This window comes from Thyridium curvatum (assembly GCF_004353045.1).
Source record: "Thyridium curvatum strain D216 chromosome Unknown NODE_15_length_556224_cov_80.126021, whole genome shotgun sequence".
Taxonomy (NCBI): Eukaryota; Fungi; Ascomycota; class Sordariomycetes; order Thyridiales; family Thyridiaceae; genus Thyridium; species Thyridium curvatum.
This window is the reverse complement of record NW_022156770.1, coordinates 426,943-446,770: the sequence shown is the minus strand read 5'-3', so window position 1 is coordinate 446,770 and position 19,828 is coordinate 426,943. Positions and strand designations below refer to the sequence as shown.

Genomic DNA, 19,828 nt, shown 5'->3' with positions numbered 1-19,828 from the left:
AGCACATCTCACTAGCCACCTCCACTGACCATGACCTTCGCGCCTCCGCCTCCACCTCTCCACACCACAACGCGCACGCAGCAAGCATGGTCCGTAATGAACAAGGTGGTGGTACCCACACTCAAACCGCACCACTCACGACTACACAAGCGAGACGCACAGGTCAGAGAGGGGAGAAGGGGGTTGCCAGAAGACCAGACCGTCTTGAGAGTGCTCCCCCAAGCTAGCAAGAGTAGCTACATTCTCTACTCCACTTCTCCGCCCTGGCGACTTATTACTTCATCCAGACCCTGCCCCAAAGTGCCTTTCCTTTCCCATACCAGCAACGGGATTCAAGCAGACACAGACAACGGCTACCGGATCGACTGACCACAATATACGCGCCCGAGGTTTCGTCCAAGCCTCTCCAGCAGCACCAAGACACCATTTCGGGACTGCAAAACACACGGAGCTTCGGGCCATGCGACGTCGATGACCGGTACTAGCTGCGAGGTTTCCGGGTGACACTCCGGCCGTTTTCCGCCACTCGTCCCGCGCCGCCCTCACCACTCATCATCCCCCGCGGCAAACGGTATGACAGTCTCGGCCTTTGAATCCATAGCCGTGGCGCCTCTCCTATCTCCTGGGGTCCCGTCCATCGCAATGTCCCGCCCTCAGGTTGGCATCGAGCGGCTGCCGACGCGCCGGATGAGCAATGAGCCCCGAGAGTCGATGAACTGCAAATCGTGCCGCAAACGCAAGGTATGCTGTAACGACACAGTCACACTCAGGTCTTACCGGGCCTGCCGTTCATTAGGCTTTTCGGTTGTCCAATGCTTACTCCCTCTCCCAGATCAAGTGTAATCGGCTACGGCCTGCCTGTGAGGCCTGTCAGGTCTTCCAATGCCCATGCATTTACGGTATGTTGTTCACTGTGTGCTGTCGAATCCAATCAATTTAAGATGGCACGAGGCGTGGCCATAGCTCCCTCTTGTGCATGTTTGGCAGCTAGACTAATACTGGCATTTTGTGTGCTACAGATGCTGTACCCAAGAAGCGTGGCCCAAAGACGGACGTGCTCGAGGCCCTCTTGAAGCGAGTAGACGGCCTTGAGCAGAAATTGAAAGACCAAAAGTCTGCCGAGTCTGCTTCGAGTTCCGAGAGAGACTCGGCAGCAGCTGATGATTCGGCGGACCAAAAGCCTGCTCTCAGAGGTTCTGGGGATGCGGCATCCAATCTAGCAAGTATCGAAGCCAATCAGTCACGGCAGGGAGGTGAATCAGCCATTTACTCCCCTCCAGCCACAAAGTAAGTCTGAAACCCGCGCCCAATGCATTTCGCGGGCCAACGATCTGACTGGATTACCTCCGCAGCGAGCCGTCTCCGGGTGTACAAACGACCGCTTTATTAGACACGTACTTTACTCGATTCCATGCCAAACCTTACCATGTACTTGATGAGTCCTCGGTCCGTCAAAGACTACAACTCAATCAGGTACCAGTATATTTGATGCATGCCATCTATGCTGTCGCGGCAAGGTATGTCGTTATCCTACACTGTTCAGTGATGCGCTTGCATCTCACAAGTTCTAGGTACACTCCTCATCCTGGTGGTTACCAATCAGCAGTCAAACTCAGCGAGGATTATGCTGCTCGTGCCAGGGGTGAGATCGACACGGATGAGCCGTCTGTCGACGCTCTGCAATCATTACTGTTGCTCGTGACTTCGTTCACCGCCGCCGGGAAGGGAAAGAAAGCGTACATGCTGCTCAGTACGTAATCTGCGAGCCTCAGAGCCAGTACTACCAGACTAACACTTTCCCAGCCAACGCTGTGGGCATGGCCATGGCCCTTGAGCTCCACAGGGAACTGGATGATCAAGCCTGCGTCACTCCAGTCGAGCGTGAGGTCCGGAGACGACTGTTTTGGGCATGCTACCTGCTTGATAGATTCATGGCATGCGGCTCCAAGCGCCCTTCTCTCATCGGAGATCAAACCATCCTCCTACGCCTGCCCAGCTGGTCACCAAATCCGTCAAGCCTTCCGGTCGACGGCGAATTCTTCCAAAGCGGATCCAACCTCCAGTACCTCCAGGGCAATGGCAAGAAATCTCAAGGCAGCAACGGCATGCTCATCGACATTAGTCGTATCCTCGGCATAACCAATCGCTACCTGGCCGCCGGAGGGGTAAAAGGCGACTCCCACTTCCCGTGGCACTCGCTGTCCAATTTGTCCAAGATTCGGCAGGACCTGGACGTCTGGGCATCCGGAACCGAGGATGCATTTTCGAGCCTGGACAGCCTCTTTGGACATCCGGATTCAACGGTTTTGGTATTGAGTAAGCTCATATACCACTTGATCCACTGCCTCATCTATCGGCCATTCCTACCGATCGACTTGGCCGAATTGGCAGGGACAGGTCAGCACCAATCCTGGCAAATAGAGGCGACAAACATGTGTTTCCTGCATGCAAATGCCATTTCCGAGTTGGTGGAGCTCGGCAACCAGACAGGGAACATTGAGTGGCCGGCCTTTGTCGGCTATTGCATCTGCACGGCCGGCACGGTCCACATCCACGGTACCCATTACAACACCACAGGTATCGCAGGCGAGATGAGTGTATTCACCTCGTCCGCCGACTTCCTGTCGCGAGAGATGCAGCAGCTCAGTGAGCTCCGCTACGCCTGGGCCAGCGTGCAGCACCAGCGCGAAACACTGCAGGGCATCTACAACGCGCATTCTGAATTGGTCAAAAGTCTTTTGAATAATCCTATGCGATACTCGCCGGTCTTCCACCTCGAAGACTTCTTTGACCGATACGCCAACATCGGTGGGCCAGGTGGCCAGACATTCAACTTTGATGCCGCTAATATTAGCCTCTCCGACGTCATTGTCGACTTTACCACGGATGCCTACACAGGCCATGACCTATATGCGCCTCGGCATAGCGTGGTGTCTGAGGGCTCCGGGTCTGAGCGGCCGAATCTGAAGCGCAAGAAGACAGCGCACTCCGGGATCAAGCGACCTGATATGAAGAGTCTACAGCCCTTGTCGACAGGGGGGATGAGCATGCCACCAACTCCTCAAGGTCTCTTGACCCCCTCTCATCCACCGCAAGGCTTCCCAAACCAAACCTTTCACTCGCATTCTGCGGTACTCCACACGCCCACAGGATTGCCTCAACACCATAGCATGCCGGGCCAAGACGCCCAACTACACATCTCTCGAGGACTAGTCGACGATGTCGCCGCCAGCGACGCGGCGGTCGCCGCAGCCGCTGCAGCCGGCTTTACCATGGCCCACCACTCGGGCCAAGGTTCGCATATGGTGGCCCAGCAGCTGGCAACTGCAACCTTCAGTCCCCAGTTCAACTTCTCCCAGCTCGCAGGTCCGAGCGGCAGTGCCGCCGCCGGCGACAACTCGCAAAGCGCGGGAGCGGCAGGCCAGGAGCAGCTCGACAACGGCGGCACCTACGACCCCATGTTCGGCACGATCCCCACCAACGCCTTCTCGAGCCCGGCGGCTTGGCACGGCGGCGGCGACGACGCGAAGCCCGCGGGCCAGGTTCTCGCCCACAGCCCCGGAGAGCGCAGCAACAACGGCAGCGCCGGGACGGGGCCCGGTGAGGAGAAGGACCCGTTCCTCAGTCTGCTGGAGCAGCTTGCTGAGAGCGAGGGCGCGCGGGGCCTCAGTGGCAGTGGCAACGATCTTGATTTCTTCTTTGGGGTTGGGCATGTGTCGTAGGGCAATTAGGCTCGGCCCCACCGCTCCTGAGGCAAGGCATAACATACACATTGAGAGCAGAGCAGAGGGATGGCGCGTCATCACAGGGGAGTTTATTACGACTTGACGAGAACCAACGGGCTTTCAGGCATTTGATGATGTTATTCTTCTTTTGGACATATACCTGTTTACAGCAAGGCGCATGCAGCGGATCTGTAGCAATATCTTGTGGTGCGTTATTGGCCTTTTTTTCTTTCTATACTATTACAGAGACAAGAACTCGTTGGCTGTATGGGGGTGGCAAGCTCTTTTGAGTGTGTTATCTGGGGTCGAGAGGAGGGTGACAGCAGAGCCGGTGCGGTCGTTGAGCGGCACCAACCGGCTACTAAAACCTGATAAATCTAAGCACATGACTGAGCACAATCTTTCAAAACATGACCATGGTGATGGCATTCGCTGCCAGAGTCAAAAGGTTTCAGAATGTGACTGGGCTTACATAGCCATTGTTCAAAGTCAACTAAGCATTTGTCGGCTCGGCAATCGCGATGCCAGCCAAGTTGCCAACTAACTACATAGTTGGGTCTTCACTGCCTATTCAGTGCTGATGTGATCTCACGATGCTGCTCGTAACCCTTTTCGAAGCACAGACTAGGAAAGATAGAGCGAGTCCCTAGACCCCTGAACCACCACATGGCCCGAAACGTGGACCGCGGAGCCGGCAGTCCCGACGTCAAATCATCGGGCGAGAACGCAGCAGCCCAACCAGAGCAGTCGGCCCGAGCCCCAGATTCTAGGCCATGAGGCTTTTCTTTTTGTCGGTTTTACTTCTCTCTTTGCCCTCGGCGTCATTCATGATGTGCTTTATTTAGTGTGTGTCGATCGCCCCGAGCGGCAAAAGGGAACAGGTTCCCCACGATCGCAAAGGGGGGGGGGGGGAGAGACCCGCAAGCGGGTAACTGATGCAATGCATATGCATATCCTCACTCCCATCCGTCTCAAGCTAGGCTAGGAAGATGGAGAGGAAACTGGGGGAGGGGAGGGAGTGCCCGGGCGGGGTGCTGTACCACGTCTTGGTATGCCGACATGAAGCGGAGGAGGATCTGCTCCTGGTACTGCCGCGCCAATAGGCACAGGCCGAAGGGCCGGCGGTTGTAGCGCAGCTGGCCAAGGGGTGCGGCCGCGACGGGGTAGCCTGTTACATTTGATTCCCGGTTGGGTTGTTTATGTTAGTGTTGTTCAACGTATGGGTGCGCAGGATTGTCCGAAGGGTAAAGGATTATCATTTTCTTTTAGAGAACAGAAGCTCAGGAGGGAGAGAGGCTGTATGTGTGTGATGATTTAGGTTGGGTTTTTTTTTTCTTACCTGCTGCAGCAGTGTATATCGGAAGGGCAGAGTCCGCGGGCGCGATTATGACGTTGATGTTATGGGCATCGAGGATGGCGTCTAGGTTCTTGCAGGCGAGAGATCGCAGGCTCGATTTGAGGTTGCGGATGTGGTCTTCCTTGTCGGTGTTCGCCAGGGCTTTGATGAGGTCATTCTGTTCGGTGTGTGCTATGGTCATGTTGTGTTGTGTTTGTCAGTTTGCTGCCCAGGGGGATTCAGACGACCACAGTTGCGATGTTTTGGGGACATACGGTATGGAAGGGCCCTGTCCTTGTGCTTGTCGTTGTAGTCGATGACGTCTGTGAGAGACCTTACCGGGTGGTCCTCGAAGCAACTCAGGAATTGAGGAATGCCTATGTTCTTGAAGTCCCAGACTAGTTGATGGTCAGTCTGTATTCATGGGTCATGTTCGTGACTGCAGGCTTACAGGCAATGGGCATGATGGCTTGCTCCCCGTCGACAGTAGTCAGGGTGGATGGGTCTGGCAACTCAACAGGCATCACGCTGCAGCCTTCTTGCTTGAGTTGAGCAATGACGCCTTGGTACTCTTCCACCTATTTAAAAAGGTTAGCTATCGTCAGTGTTCATTGAGCAAGCCAATTGCCACACTACCATCTGCTCCGCCGTGCCTTCATGTTGTCGACACATATCTTCATCCAGCTTCCAGACCCGCGGGTCCAGATATCCAACCGAAAGCCCCTCCCATGGCTGCCTCAAGGCTGACTCTTCAGTGGAGGCGGGGGAGGACAATGAAGGCTGGCGGAGCATGACAGATGCCAGGACAGCCAGGTCCTCGGGCGTCTTGGCCATGGGCCCGGGGCAGTCGAAGAACTCCGTCATCCTGTACATCCCGCGCGTGTCTTGCAAGCCGACCGTGGGCTTTAGTGCATACAGGCCCGCCCTCGTGGCGGGGGTGATGATGGACCCGATGGTCTCGGTGCCGAGAGCCAGGGGGCTGAAGCCCGCTGCGACGGCGACGGCGGAGCCAGTCGAGGAACCGCCCGGGGACTGGCAGCATATGGACGAAATTGAGATTAGAACCACGCCATACAGGTCGTGCCTATAATGAATGGCCTTACCGAATGACCCAAAATCGTCTCGTCCTTCTCGATATCGCCGACATAGGGGGACAGTGTCTGCCCGCCGTAGGCTGACCAGCCAGGCGACATCATGGTCATTTTCATGCCGCAGAATTCCTGCTCATTTCGTTCAGCGTTCGTGTAATAATGTCTATCCAACGATAATTACATCAAGTAAGGGATGCTCACCGTCATGTTAGTCTTGCCCAGGATGATGAGCCCCTGATCAATGAGGTGCTGGACGAGCGGGGAGCACTCCTTGGGCTGGGCGCCGGCCAGGGCCCACGATCCTGCCGTGGTGCCCATGCCTAGCTCTGGAGGCGTGATGAAGCAGTCCTGCATCTCTGTTGTGTTAGTATAGTGGTGCTTCTGGTGAGAGGAGAGGGTTCAGGTTGCCCAACCTTGACCACGATAGGGATGCCGTGCAATGGGCCTCTCCGCTTGCCATTGAGTCTCTCCGCGTCCAGTGCCGCAGCGGAAGAAAAGACAAGATGGCGAGGTGCAAGGTCTATGAAGGCATTGAGCTTGGCCTCATGCCGGTCGATCTGGGCCAGGTAATGCTGCACTATCTCGACACTCGAGATCCGCCCTGCGTTGAGAAACTGCTGCAGCTCGACGGCAGTGGTGGTGAGCACGTCAAAGCTAGTGCCTGTCATGCTTCTCAGTCGCTATTTCTCGAGTCGAATGATTTCAGAGAACTACAATACGGAAAGTGTTGTTCAAATGATGTTGTTATTTTTTCCCCTTCATGGAGAGCCAGCTCCTTATGAGGTCCGTGATTGACTGTTGCCTACAGCTTACTTAGATGGGTGAGATGTTTCGATCTCAGCAGGCATCGGCATCATCCAATCGATACTTGTTGCGTGGATGAGCGCGCTCTGCACACCCAGTTCGAGACAACAGCCCGCGGGCTTCCATGTCGATAAGTCCTTTGAGAGCAAAGAACCGAGGATGAATGCTGCTGTGTGACGATGGTGCACACTCGGGCGCCGATATTGAGCTGACGAGATAAGGGCTTGCCTGGGCTGGCTGTGGCTCTTATCGGCGCCAGTGAGTGTGCATGCATGACGGCCGAGAAGGAAATTGGCTGAAGTCGAGATCGGCGGTGGCTATGAGAATCGTCAACCCTACTTGCGATCACTCGCCGTCGCCTCTCGCGAGGGAATTGCCCTCATACGTCAAGTCAAGCTGGAATCCATCGTAACTTCCCGCTGCTCGGAGTCAGCCATCATCAGGCAATTGCGGCTCCACACTAAATCGGAAGCCACGACCGTGGGACCTCAAATATTGTATCAGCCGAACCCTCAGCTGTTCTCAATTCCTCGCGCAGGTCATTTCCTTGTTGGCTTCCTACTGCCGGGCATGATCGTACAATAGCGACTCATTTGCCACCTCATTGGACAATGGATCGGGACAAGCAAGCACAAGAGCCGCGGCGGTCCTCCAAGGAATCCACCAAGCCGGTCCGCAATTCGGCACTGTCGTCACCATGGATAACTGCAGCCATCGCAGCTTGCGTCGCCGCCTTCGCCTTTCGGTTCTCGGACTGGAGCAAGACGCAGAATTCCGACAGGACCTATTGCTACGAGGGTGTCGCCACGTTATCCGACACCAAGCCCGCGGCACGATGCTTCACCGTCTCGCCAAGCGGTGAGTTCACGGCTGTGCTCCAACAGCCACCGGCCAGCAGTACGGGCGTCACTTACGAGATTCTGCCGGGGTACGTGATCCCGGGTTTATGGGACGGGCATGGCCATCTGCTCCAGTATGGCGAGTTCCTCCACTCGGTAGACCTATTTGGGTCCGAGTCTGCGGACGAGGTGCGAGCTCGCGTGGTCCAGTATCTCGATGCGCATCCTGGCGTCGGTGCGCCGGGTGAGTGGCTCAGGGGCGTCGGATGGGACCAGATGGTCCTGGGAGGCATGCCTACAGCGGTAAATGCTCATCCATTCGAGGGCGCAACTCTCGCAAGATCGGTTTGGGTGGCGGGGCTAATCCGAAAGTCTAGGAATGGCTGGAGCAAGACGAGAGACTCAAAGGCCTCCATATCATGCTCGACCGCGTTGACGTGCACTGTGTCTGGGTTTCTCAGGCTGTCCTCGACCTCCTAGGCCCTGATGTTCCAGACGTCCCCGGCGGCGAGATCGTGCGCGACCCGGGCATGGGCGTCTTTTGCGACAATGCCATGGATCTCATCACAGCCAAGTGGCCCAGGCCGGACGCCGCAAAGAAGAAGCGCTTCATCCGCTCTGCCATGGCCGAGCTGCACAAGGTCGGCCTCGTCGGCATGCATGACGCCGGGGCTACGCCAGAGGACCTGCAGCTCTTCCGTGATATGTCTCAAGACAGCTCTGACTGGACCCTGCGCGTACACGCCATGCTTGAGTGCAAGGAGCGCAATACCTTTTGTCCCGACGAGGCTTCTGCTGTCCGTCATCAAGATGACTTTCTGTCCATCAGGAGTGTCAAGCTCTTTGGAGGTAAGCATCCCGGCCTCTCATCACCCTCTCTCGTCCGCTGATCTAGCTCGCTAACCACCCCCTTTCGCCTCCCAGACGGCGCCCTCGGCAGCTGGGGCAGCGCCATGCTCGACCCCTACACCGACCGCCCAGACACCACAGGCTCCCTGCTCGTCAACGCGTCAACGCTGACATCCCTCGCGGCTTCGTGGTCCGCGGCCGGCTGGCAGGTTTGCATCCACGCCATCGGCGACCTGGCTGCGCGCCTCGCCCTCGATTCCCTCGAGGCCGCCCTCGTCGACTGCCACCCGGCCCGCGAGCCCGCAGAGTGCAGCCAGCGCCGGCGCTTCCGCATCGAGCACGCCCAGATCCTGCACCCGGCCGACCGAGCGCGCATGCACGCCCTGGGCGTCCTGCCGTCGGTGCAGCCGACCCACGCCACGTCGGACATGGCGTACGCGGAGCTGCGGCTCGGCAGGGAGCGTCTGACTACCGAGGCGTACCGCCTGAAGAGTCTGCTGCCGCTGAGGCCGGTTCTCGGGAGCGACTTTCCTGTCGAGCCGCCAGATCCGTTCCAGGGGATGTATGCTGCTGTGACGCGGCGGAGTCCCAAGACCGGGCTGGGCCCGGGCGGGGATGCCAAGGTGGGATTTCTCATGGACGAGGCGCTGACGTTGGACGAGGCGCTGCATGGGTTTACTGGCGGTGTTGCGTACGGCGGGTTTATGGAAGGCCGGGCTGGTGTGATACAGGAGGGCGCGCTGGCTGACTGGGTGGTGCTGGATCGGCCCCTGGGGGAGTACGGCGTTGAGGATCTGAGGAGCATGAGGGTACGGGAGACGTGGGTTGGCGGAAGGAGGGTTTATGCGCGGGAGGATTGCAGATGAGAGGGATGGCGTAACGGAATAAAATGAGGATATTCATGATCAGAGATAGAGTAGACCTGTTCTTCTATTAAGGGCTCATCCAAATCTCAAATCCCATGCCAGGCATGTATCTCCACAGCCCAAAGAAGGAGAACAGAGAAAGCCATGTTGCGTCTCGTCCTCAAATACCGTCTAGCCAACGCCGCTGCCCAACCATGCATACATCCAGGTATCCTTCCCAAAAGTCGATCTCCTTTTACAAAACGGCCCAGTCGCAAGCTACAGTCCAGCGCTCCCCGCCATGATCCCCGAGGTCAACATCCCAAGCAGGCTGCGCGATGCCCACAACGGCGCCCTTTGTGACGACATTCCGCGTGTTGACGTCCGTCAGCCGCCCTTCTCCGGCAAGCATGACTAGAACCGCGCGTCCCTTCTCGCCACCCGCTTCTTCATTGCCGCCGTCAGAGGAGGTGACAGGCCTCCCGCGGACCAGCACCATGCCCGCCATGGGCGCCATTGCGGCGGCGGCGGCGGCGGCTCCTCCGGGACTGACCTCGTCGACGGCGAGACGCATCGAAAACCCATCTGCCGCGCCTCCCTCTTCCTCCTCCAAGCCCGGGTTGGCGCTGCTGCCCTTGATCTGCATCAGCCAGTCGCGCAGCTGCGCCGCCAGGCCCCCGGGGACGTAGCGCGGACCCCCGCGGCGCTGGGGGGAGAAGGCGTCGGGCAGTTCGTGGACGGGCGGCTGCTGGCGCGCGGTGTCCCCTTCGGCCGGGGCCGGCAGGTCGGGGGCCTTGAAGCGCGGTGGCGGGCGGAAGGCTGGTGGTGGTGGGCGGAGCGGCCGGAGTGGGTTTTCTTTTTCTTCGTCGTCGTCGTCGTCGTCTTCTCCGTCACTGTTGTTGGATCCTGCTGAGGACTGGGTGTCTACCTCGTCCCGGCCGCCGCGTGATGACGAGGAGGGCTCATGCTCATCTTGCTCGACGGCGTCGTCTATAGCCATGATGTCGTCGTCTTCTGGCTTGGTGTCTGCCGTTGACGCGGTCGCGTCGATGTCATCGCTGTCTTCGGCAGAAGAGACGGAGATCCGCCTCCTTTTGGGCAAGGGCTCTGCGTCTCCGTCTCCTTCTCCGCCGGCTGCAGTAGTAGTAGTCTGGGTATTCGTCCCGGAGTCGATCTCAATGGCGTCCGTCACCATACGCCGCGCCGCGGTGTTCGTGGGCATCGTTGCTCTCGCCCATGCCCGACGCGCAGGCGCGCAATCGTGGTAGTCATCATACTCCTCGCGACCACCGAGCTCATCATAACCGCCAGCACCGTCACCGAAAGAACCTTCCCTCCTCCCAACCGGCGAAGAACTCTCTACTAAATCCTCCTCCTCCTGCCGTGCTGCATCATCACTATCCTCGTCGTCGTCGTCGTCGTCGTCGTCGTCGTCGTCGTCGTCGTCGCTGATGGCATCCTCCGCCGCGCCGAGGCCAGGACGCGGGTACTTTGCTGCCGTCGACGGCGTGCCGCCGGAACCAGCATTGAAGAACGGCGGCTGTGGCTGGCGCTGGGATGCGGCCGACGGTGCTCCTGTCGCCCCGCCTCCTCCTCCTCCCGCACGGGGAGTCGCCGACGACGAGGGCGCGGAGAAGCGCGGGGTCGCTTGGAAGCGCGGCGGTGGCTGCGTGGGCGTCTGCTGCTGTGTCTGCGACTGCCTGCCCTGGCGCTTCGACAGGAGGAACTTTGAGGGGGCGGGTGTCTGGGGTTCGTGTAAGTAGACTCCTCATCCCTGGGCCGGGCGGGTGAATTGTTTTTGACTTACTGAGGGCGGCGGAGGCATGGCGCAAGATTATCATCTGACAGAGAGTACACTCATGTCATTCCCTTCACAGGTGCGTGTCGTCTCATCTTCAGGGCCATGAGGGTGCGGATGAAAAAGACACGGTTGGATTAGATGGAATCGTCCGGCTTGTGCGCGTCGAGTCGTGAAGAGAGAGGTGAGGATGCGGTCGATCTGGCTCATGAATGTGATTGCGAAAAGTGGGCCTCAGCAACACTACCTGCCCAGTCACTAATAAGGCTGCATCATAATCTGATTCATAAAGCATTTCCATCTCTATGAACGCAACACATCGCATGCTAGACATGAACTTGAGCATCAGTCATATACTGAATACCATCGCAATTCCTATCATCCGGACGCTCTCGACACTACTCTGTCAAAGTTATAGACAGACAGACAGACAGACAGACAGACAGACAGACTCGTACAATGCCATACAGAAAAGTCCCTTTCAAACCCATTGCCCGTAAACACAATCCTGATCCGAGTGTTCCAACGGAAAACCAACACCGAAACGCCTGCTACAATGACATTCACCTTCCAGGTTCCCCAAGTGGCCACCCAAGTAGGAACACAACAAACCACCACCACCGACGAACCTCAAAACACAACCTCTCCGCACCAACCAACCTCCTTTACTCAAACTTGCCCGCCCCAAACAGGCCGCCGACGACAGCACCCCTCCCCTCGGCGCCCTTCCACTTCCTCGCCTCCCTCCTCTTCTCCTTCTCCGCCATGGCCGCGCGCCGCTCGTTCTCGCGCGCAAAGTAGTTGATCCCGCTCTTCTTCTTGGCACCGCCACCACCACTACCAGCAGCGCCGCCGCCATTCGTCGACGAGGAAGCCTTGCTCCGCGCCGCCCTATGGCCCTCCTCGCCGAACCCGCCGCCGGGCGCAGACGTGGCCGACGAAGAGCCGGCCAGCGAGTTGTTGGTCGTCGCGCGCCGCAGCAGCGCGGGGACCCTGAACCCGCCCGCGGAGGAGGAGGAGGCCGCGGCCGGCGCCGCAAAGGCCATCCTGCCTGCCGCTCCGCCTCCACCCGCAGCCGAGACGCTGGACGACCCGGCGCGCTTGAGGGAGATGCGGTCCACCACCGCGCCGTGCTGCCGGCGGCGGGGGTTGCTGTTCTCCTTGTTGCTGCTACCGCTGCTCATGCTCGACGCCGTCGCCGGCAGCAGCCGCTCCCGCTCCCGCTCGTCCCCGCTGCTCTCGTGCTCCTCCTCGTCATCCGTGGCCGTGGCCGGGATCACGGACTCGCCTGGGTCGTCGAGCAGGTTGGACAGCGACTCGCGGATCTCGCCCAGCGTGGCGGGCCTCTTGTCCCTGCCCTTGGCGCGGCGCGCCGGTGCAGAGGCAGCGGCAGAAGTCGACGCCGACGGCTGGCTGTCCGGGATGGCCACGACCTGCTGCGACTCGCCGTCGCTGCTCCTCTGGCTGTCCACACCACCACCGCCGCCACCACCACCGACGGACGGCTGCTCAAACAGGAAGTCCATGTCCTCGTCGTCGCTGCCGCGGTCCTCGATGGTGCGCAAAAAGGCCGAGTTGCGCGGGTTCTCGGCGACCTTGGACACGCGCTCGTCGGCGAAGAGCGCGCGCTGCATCTTCTGGAACTGGCGCCTCTTCATGCGCCGGCGCGCCTCGCCGCCGTCGTCCTCGTCCGACAGGCCGTCAAAGTCGGCGCCCGCCGCGCGCTTGCGCCGCAGCATGCCCGACGTGATGTCCCGGAACAGCTTCTCGACCTGCTTCTCGTCGCTGGCGCGCTCGCGATCCCTGTATGTATTCGTTTGTGTTAGATGACAGTATCCAATAAGAAAGAAAAAAATTAAACGGGCAGAGGTAATAACAACAAAAAGGCAAAACTTACGCGTAGAACCCCGCGAGCTTGGCGTCGTCGCCCCGGCTGCCCTTGGTCTCGTCGTCGATCATGTCCTTGACCGACGCCGTCGACTCGTCGTCGCTGTCCTCGCCGTCGGCGCCGCCCAGGCCGGCGTACTCGTCCTCCGACTCCTCGGCCTGGTCCTCGACCATGTCCTTGGCCTTGCTCTTCTTCTTGCTGAACGCCTCGAGCGCCTTGCGCTTCTTCTTCTCCTCGGCGGCCGCGGCCGCGTCCTTCATGACGCTAAAGGCGGTCGTCGTCGTCGTCGTGCCGAAGCCGAACTCGTCCTCTTCCTCCTCGGGCTGCAGAGCCTCGGTCGGCTCCATCTCCTCGTCGGACTCGGGGACGGCGGCCATCTGGATCTTGCGGCGCAGCTTGCCCTTCTTGTGCATCAGGGGCGAGGATTCGTGCTGAGAGGGGTCAGGCTGCTGACTGGGGTCCACGGCGACAGTCTCGATGGTAGACGGGGGCGGCTCGACGAAGCGCTGCTTCAGGGGTGAGTAGTTCTGGAAGCCACCGTCCTGGGTGAGCACGAGGAAGTCCGACGTTTGCGTGGCGTCTTGCTCCCTCAAGAGGCTGTCGAAGCCGTGCATCTGTGACTGAGTAAATTGGATCTGCACGCCCTGAGATTCCTCGCCCTGCGTCTCCTTCTGCGTAGGCTGACTGTTGAGGATCATATCTGCTCCGTCGGGCACCGTCTGCGAGAAGTTGGAGTCTGGGAAGCTGTCAAAGGTAGGCTTGGGCTCGAACGTAGGCATCGGCTGCGAAGGCGAGCCCATCATCGCACTGGCTTGGCTGTCGTCCATGGTTCCGGCGAAGATTTGCGTCAGGCCCAGGCCAGCCGGATCTCCGTTCGTGACAGGCAGGCCAGGAATAAAAGTCTTGGTAGCCGACCGGAGCACCGAGGTCGGCACATGTGGTGAATCTGTCGTCTGGTTTGCCGAGGGTGACTTGAAAAAGCTAGTCTTGGGCTTGGGCGTTTTGGCTTCAGAAGGCTGGACTTCCTCATCGTCATCATCTGATAGAATGGCGGCGAGTTTGTTGCGACGAGCCTTGCGCGTGGGAAGCTCGACCATCTCCTCGTCAGAGTCTGCAGCCTTGGCATCTTGCTCGACAGTCTCGGCCTCCCCATCCTCAGACTCATCTGCGGACTCGGCTGCCTCATCGATCAAGCCAGCACGTTTCTCGGCCATCTCCTCGTCCTCCTCAGAGCCGGAGAGTTCAATCTCGGACGGCTCCTCACGATACTCCTCATCATCGCTAGCGTCGCTGTCGTCCCACGCCAGCGGATCGGCCGCAGCGCCCTCCTCGCCGTTGGCCCGCTTCTCCGCCTTTGCGGCTTCTCTCTCGCGCTGCATGATCTCCTCGGCCTCCCTACGGGCACGAGCGACAATGTCTTCAATCTCGTTCATCTCCTGCTCGCGCTCCTCGGTCGTCTGGACGTGGACGCCCTTGGCCTTGAGCATCTCGAGCCGGCGGTCGCGCTCAAGCTTGGCCTGCTCGCGGGCTCGCTGCTGCAGGGCAGCCTGCAGCTCGGCAACGGTCATGGACTCCTTCTCCTTGGCGGCGCCGCGACGGGCGCCGTGGGAGGCCTTCCGGCCCGGCGAGCCATCGACCTGTGCGAGGTAGCGAAGGGCCTGCATTGATCGGGACTCGGTCTCTCGCTTGGCGGGTACGCGGTCGAAAATTGCGTCAATCTTGCTCTTCTTGGGTTTCGTGATGACGAGCTCGTCTTCTTCGTCCGAGGCGATTGTGACGAGGTTGGCCTCTAGTTGCGGGAGCTTGACGCGAAATTGGCGTTTGTGGGCTGCAGGCTTGGTTTCATGCGGCTGTGGTGGGATTTCGACGTCGACAGCCTTGCCTTTACCCTTGTCAAGCGGCTTTGGCTGTGACGAGTACGCTTGTGCGAGCACGTCGTCCAGTGTAGGCAAGGCTTCGTCGTCATCGTCGTTGGTGTTGGTTCCCGCTGGAATGGCCTCAGAAACCGCCTGTAATGCACTGACCTCCTTAGCTTCTCCAGGGCCTACAGGCTCCTTGCCCACTACAGGAGGCGAGCTAGGGGGCGTGTCGGCGTCCTTCATCTCCACGTCAGACGCGGGAGTGCCAGGCCGGCTCGAGCTGGCAGCATGCTTTTCCTCGGCCGGCGGTGCAGGGGCAGTGTACCCCGCGGGCTTGAAGTTGAACCGCTCAAAGAGCGACGCCTTGGTGATCTTCTTGCGCGTCTTGGCCTCGTGCGCGAGCTGCAGGCTGCGGCTCATGCGCTGCGTCTCGCGGTTCATTTCCTCGAGCGCCTTCTTGCTGGCCTTGCGCGCCGCGGGCCGGCTGCCGGAGGCTTCCTGCGTCAGCTTGCGGCCGCCCTCGTCGTCGGTGATGTCGGAGCTCTCGCCGTCGTCCATGAGCTGCTCGTCCTCCTCCGCCTGCCGGGCCAGTCGGGCTTCGCGCTTGCGCTCCTCCTCGGCCTCCTTGGCCCGCAGCTCCTCGCGCTTCTTGGCTACCAGAGCCATGAAGCGGTGGTTCTTGGTACTGGCGGGTGGGAGGTCGGCATCGCTGTCCGAAGCCTCGCCATCGGCAATAGACGGAAGAGGGGATGGTTCCTTGGTTGGCGACACGAACATCCCTGGTGAGTCCTCGCGCTGAGGAGTAGCGGTCTTGCTGGCGGGTGTCGGGCTCCGTCGGCTCTTCTGCTTGAGCCTCCGGTGCTGTCGGAACGTGACCACTTCGTCGTCTTCCTCGCCGCTGGCCATGTCGGCGTCACTGTTGCCGTCCTTCTCGCCAGTCTTTTGTGGTTCGGCAGCCTTTGCCAGCATCCTCTTGACGCGTTCCCGCGCGTCCTCGGGACGGGCTTCTGGCTCCGATTCCTCTTGGTGTTGCTGGACAGCGTCTTGAGCCTGCATCCGAGACGCGAGGCGGCCACGAGGCCGTACCACCTCTTCCTCTGAGCTCTCATCGTCATCACGAACAGGTGACTTTGTAAAGGTAGGGGTATTCCGTCGTACGGTGGGAGACTGGCCGGCCTTGATGCTCGAGGGCCGGGATTGTTTGCGTGTTGGGCTCGCGTCGTCATCTGAGCTGGCGCTCATGTCGGCAAAGAGGGCCTTGAGCTTCGATCGAGGCGTCAGCGGCGTGCCGGGTGGCGAGCTGCTGCCCTCGCCGGGGGAAGGTGATCGAGAGGAGGCCATTGTGTGCCGTGGTTCACCAGAGATCGGGGGTATAAAGCAGACTCTGGAGGCAAACAATGGGTTGTATTTACATGCTATTGGGAAGGTCGAGATGCAAGAAAGAAGGAAGCGGTCGATTGAAAAGAAGGAGTCGGCGTGTGCATGGTGCAGGGGTGGACTGCCGGTGTGCTGGTATGTGGTGGTGGGGAGTCGGAGCTTCACGCGTCCACACGCGATGGAGCGCGTCTAAAGTGTCACCAAAACGAAATCTTTATCTTATCGCGCAGTGACCGCGACCCAAGCACTTACATGGGGGTCTCTCCCAGCCACCTCCTACTATGCCAATCACCGAAGCTGATAATTGACAAAAGAAGTTGTGGTGTTCAGGTTCGACATTCAAAGCTTGGTTTCGTTCAGTGTCTTCTCAACCGTCAGAGCCGTATCAAGCCCATGCAAATGCATGATTATCTCGCGCTGCCAGGCTGGCAATGACACAAACGATCAAGATACTGTCACAGAAAGACTCCTAGTCACCAAATGCTTATTCAATTCTCAATGGACAGTAACTAAGGTACCTGTACAGAAGTAGTTCCCTAGCCCAATTCCAACTGAAAGGTGCAATGCGTATGCTCTGGATGACAGCAAACACATCATAGTACTCTAGTCACTTCACCTCACCTCACACCATAAACCATGCACACCATCTACTTTACAATCTCGGGAGGGCATTTGAGATGCTGCAAGTCGAGTTCTTGTTTGTAAATGTAGAATTCGCTCTCAGTCCTGACCCGTCCTCTTCAGAAAGCCAACCAACCGCTCCGCCAACCCCCCCGCGACCTCCTGGGTATCGTCCAAACAGATATGATATACGTATAAAGTACAAAGGGGAAGCACAAGTAAACCTCCCTTTTTGAACAGTGATGAAGTATGCTCCGTGCCACACCAACCGCCAAAGAGCAACCCCATCTTTACCCCCCAAGGAATGCTCTCATAAATCAACCGGAGAGAGGACAATTGCTGGTGCTGGTGCCTAGAAGCCCGCATCTCGCTTCACCCACCCTCGGACATCGCCTCCCGCTGTGGTAACGCCAGTCATGATGCATATGACCTCCGACTGAAAAGAATGCGATGAAATGGACCGTGCCGACCCCCGAATTCCATGCGCCGTTTGAAACGCCTGTTCCTGCTCGCGCTCGCTCCAGGAACCCTGTTACGCACCTGGCACTGTGACGTGATAACGACGTACATCTGATAGTACACGGCTGGCGCTGATGGCTGTCGACGAGATTGTTCGTGTGCTTCCGTCCTTTTCTCAAATCAAAGCCACGAGCCAAAGCAGTAGGTCGAATGATCCCCGACCCAACTTACAGCCTGGCCTATGTTAAGCAGAGTCTTTATATCACCAGTCGCTCTTCATCAGGCGCCTAGCTGACGGCCAGGCAAGACTCGAGCACCGCATCGAGTGCGTCTCCGTCGGCAGCCTCGGCGCCTTCCCACCAAATCTCTTCGTCGACGTCCATTTCATCGTTATGATCCACGCCGTTCGGGAGTGCAGCGGGCGCGTCCGCCCCCTTGGTTGGTGCTGTCGGCTCTTTCTTGGCCTCTGTACTAGGCGGTTCCCTTTCGTCCAAGAAGGTATAGTCTTCCCAGTTCTCCAATTCGCCTTCCCGGTACCCGTGGGCGATGGTATCGGCGAGGATGGGGAAGTGGCCCATGCCGCAGTCGCCCATCTCGAGGGCCAGCCTGAGGTCCGTCACGCCCAGGGGCCCGCGCTCGCTCGCAGCCTTGGCCTCAACAGGGAGCAGGCCGCTCTTATCCCGCGTGATCTCGCCGCGCATGGCCGCCTCTTCCTCCTTGGCCAGCTGCTTCCGGTACTTGTGCGTCTGGACCCACTGCGAGTTGGTGCCGAATCCAGCGCTGCCAGAGTCGCCAGGGCCATTGCTCCGCGTCCTGCTGAACACAGAGGCCAGCGCTTCTTTGATGAAATTGTCGGTCGCGACAGAAATGAAGTGCGCGGCATCTGATGCGTGGCCCGATACTAGACCAGACTCATAGCAGAACGAGAGCATGCGCGTTTCAATATTGCTGATGTCAGGAAACTCGCCCGACTCCACAGCTAGAGGCTGAGCAAACCGTTTCCTGACCTCGATGTCCAGGTCTGAGGATTGTTGGTCAGCATATATATTGAGGAGCAGGGGGGGAAGGGATGTATATGTGCGTACTCATCCTGTTAAGACCACCGGCACTTGCGGGCGCATCCGCAGTCCGAGCTGCCCTTGTCTTGTGATGATCTGTAAAGACGTTTGCCAGGGTGTCGTATGGATCGAACTAGAGCGAGCGCGCAAACGAGTCAGCCTCAGTGTCCCCAGGCGCAAAAGCGCAGTAAGGGAATGCCAATATCGAGTATCACATACATCGTTATGTGCGAGATCCTTCAAACGCCTCCTGTCCCTACTAGGGAGTTGCATAACATCGCCCTTGAGCCTCCTCTCGGCCGCATCGCCAGTGACCGGCTTGCTCCCCGTGCCGGTGGTCGGTTTGTCGTTGGCGCTGACCCAAGGGGCCAGGCCCTGGTCCGGCATCTCCCTCGTGACATTGCCATAGAGGGCAGCAATGAGCTGGTTGTGTAGATGCTCCTTCTCACCATTGGGGGAGGCTAATATGGGATCGATACGCTCCGAGTATTCGGATTGGTTCAGTCGACCTGTCAGTGTGCAGCGGTTAGTCGGTCTGCTGCATCCCAGTTCCCGAGCAGGTCGGGCATTTCATGCGCGGCGCATTATCGTGATATCTGGCCACTCACCAATGAGGAATTGTGAAAGTGTTTCTTTGTAGGTGGTCCATTGCTCGTTGCCGATGGCGGCCTTGAGGGCGGCATATACGGGTTCCAGCTCTATGCGCGCGGGGATAATCTGACTCTTCGGCTTCTGGAGGCTGGAGGAGACGGTGATGGTCTTGTTGGAGAGGACGGGGGTCGAGAGGCTGATCGAGGGGCGGCTCAGGTCCGCGGGATTGATGTCGGGCATGATGAAGGACGATGGTTGTCGTTGGAGGGGCTTTGTCGGTTGCGGTGGTGAGCGTTACCGCGCGCGCACCAGCCACAAGGGTCCCGGCTTCTCCAGCAGCAGCCGAGGCAGTCGCGGGCGGGCTCAGAGCACAGCGCGAGGGGGAAACCGTATCATCGAGCGCATAGGCATGCAGATGAGAGCAACGCGATCGAGATGACGATATTATATTGATGGATTCGGCATGGTGCGAGTGCGGAATGGATGGTCAAAGTGTCGAGGGCGGTTGATTGCAGTTGTCGATGGGCCAGGTTTTGGCGGATGTCGTTGACAACTGCGGAGACGGACAGCACTGAAGACACGCCGCAGTGGGAGAGGGAGTGTGGGATGCCGCGGTAGTGGGTACCTGGAGTTGTGGGAGCTGCGCTGCAGTCCCCCGCCAGAACCTCTGTACTGGCTACCTACCTTG

The 19,828-nt window shown here is 58.9% G+C and overlaps 6 protein-coding genes across 6 annotated transcripts; 2 read left to right on the top strand and 4 right to left on the bottom strand.

Moving 5' to 3' along the window:
* Positions 1 to 86: 86 nt before the first annotated feature.
* E0L32_003513 (uncharacterized protein) lies at positions 87 to 3,722 on the top strand (the record flags this gene model as incomplete). The annotated part of the gene is made up of 5 exons (XM_031137822.1): positions 87 to 162; positions 1,020 to 1,287; positions 1,353 to 1,517; positions 1,572 to 1,750; positions 1,804 to 3,722. 5 exons carry the CDS (start codon positions 87 to 89, stop codon positions 3,720 to 3,722), a joined length of 2,607 nt encoding a protein of 868 aa, XP_030998662.1.
* Positions 3,723 to 4,696: 974 nt separating this feature from the next.
* Positions 4,697 to 6,820, bottom strand: E0L32_003512 (uncharacterized protein; the record flags this gene model as incomplete). The annotated part of the gene is made up of 8 exons (XM_031137821.1): positions 4,697 to 4,893; positions 5,065 to 5,253; positions 5,337 to 5,459; positions 5,513 to 5,639; positions 5,755 to 6,093; positions 6,165 to 6,281; positions 6,354 to 6,500; positions 6,566 to 6,820. The coding sequence occupies 8 exons, from the start codon at positions 6,818 to 6,820 to the stop codon at positions 4,697 to 4,699; spliced, it is 1,494 nt and encodes a 497-aa protein (XP_030998661.1).
* Positions 6,821 to 7,567: 747 nt separating this feature from the next.
* E0L32_003511 (uncharacterized protein) lies at positions 7,568 to 9,510 on the top strand (the record flags this gene model as incomplete). The annotated part of the gene is made up of 3 exons (XM_031137820.1): positions 7,568 to 8,098; positions 8,173 to 8,644; positions 8,720 to 9,510. The coding sequence occupies 3 exons, from the start codon at positions 7,568 to 7,570 to the stop codon at positions 9,508 to 9,510; spliced, it is 1,794 nt and encodes a 597-aa protein (XP_030998660.1).
* Positions 9,511 to 9,745: 235 nt separating this feature from the next.
* Positions 9,746 to 11,314, bottom strand: E0L32_003510 (uncharacterized protein; the record flags this gene model as incomplete). Its single annotated transcript, XM_031137819.1, has 2 exons — positions 9,746 to 11,233; positions 11,297 to 11,314. The coding sequence occupies 2 exons, from the start codon at positions 11,312 to 11,314 to the stop codon at positions 9,746 to 9,748; spliced, it is 1,506 nt and encodes a 501-aa protein (XP_030998659.1).
* Positions 11,315 to 11,952: 638 nt separating this feature from the next.
* Positions 11,953 to 16,375, bottom strand: E0L32_003509 (uncharacterized protein; the record flags this gene model as incomplete). Its single annotated transcript, XM_031137817.1, has 2 exons — positions 11,953 to 13,090; positions 13,185 to 16,375. The coding sequence occupies 2 exons, from the start codon at positions 16,373 to 16,375 to the stop codon at positions 11,953 to 11,955; spliced, it is 4,329 nt and encodes a 1,442-aa protein (XP_030998658.1).
* Positions 16,376 to 17,778: 1,403 nt separating this feature from the next.
* Positions 17,779 to 19,380, bottom strand: E0L32_003508 (uncharacterized protein; the record flags this gene model as incomplete). The annotated part of the gene is made up of 4 exons (XM_031137816.1): positions 17,779 to 18,512; positions 18,577 to 18,682; positions 18,769 to 19,058; positions 19,158 to 19,380. The coding sequence occupies 4 exons, from the start codon at positions 19,378 to 19,380 to the stop codon at positions 17,779 to 17,781; spliced, it is 1,353 nt and encodes a 450-aa protein (XP_030998657.1).
* Between the last annotated feature and the right edge of the window lie 448 nt (positions 19,381 to 19,828).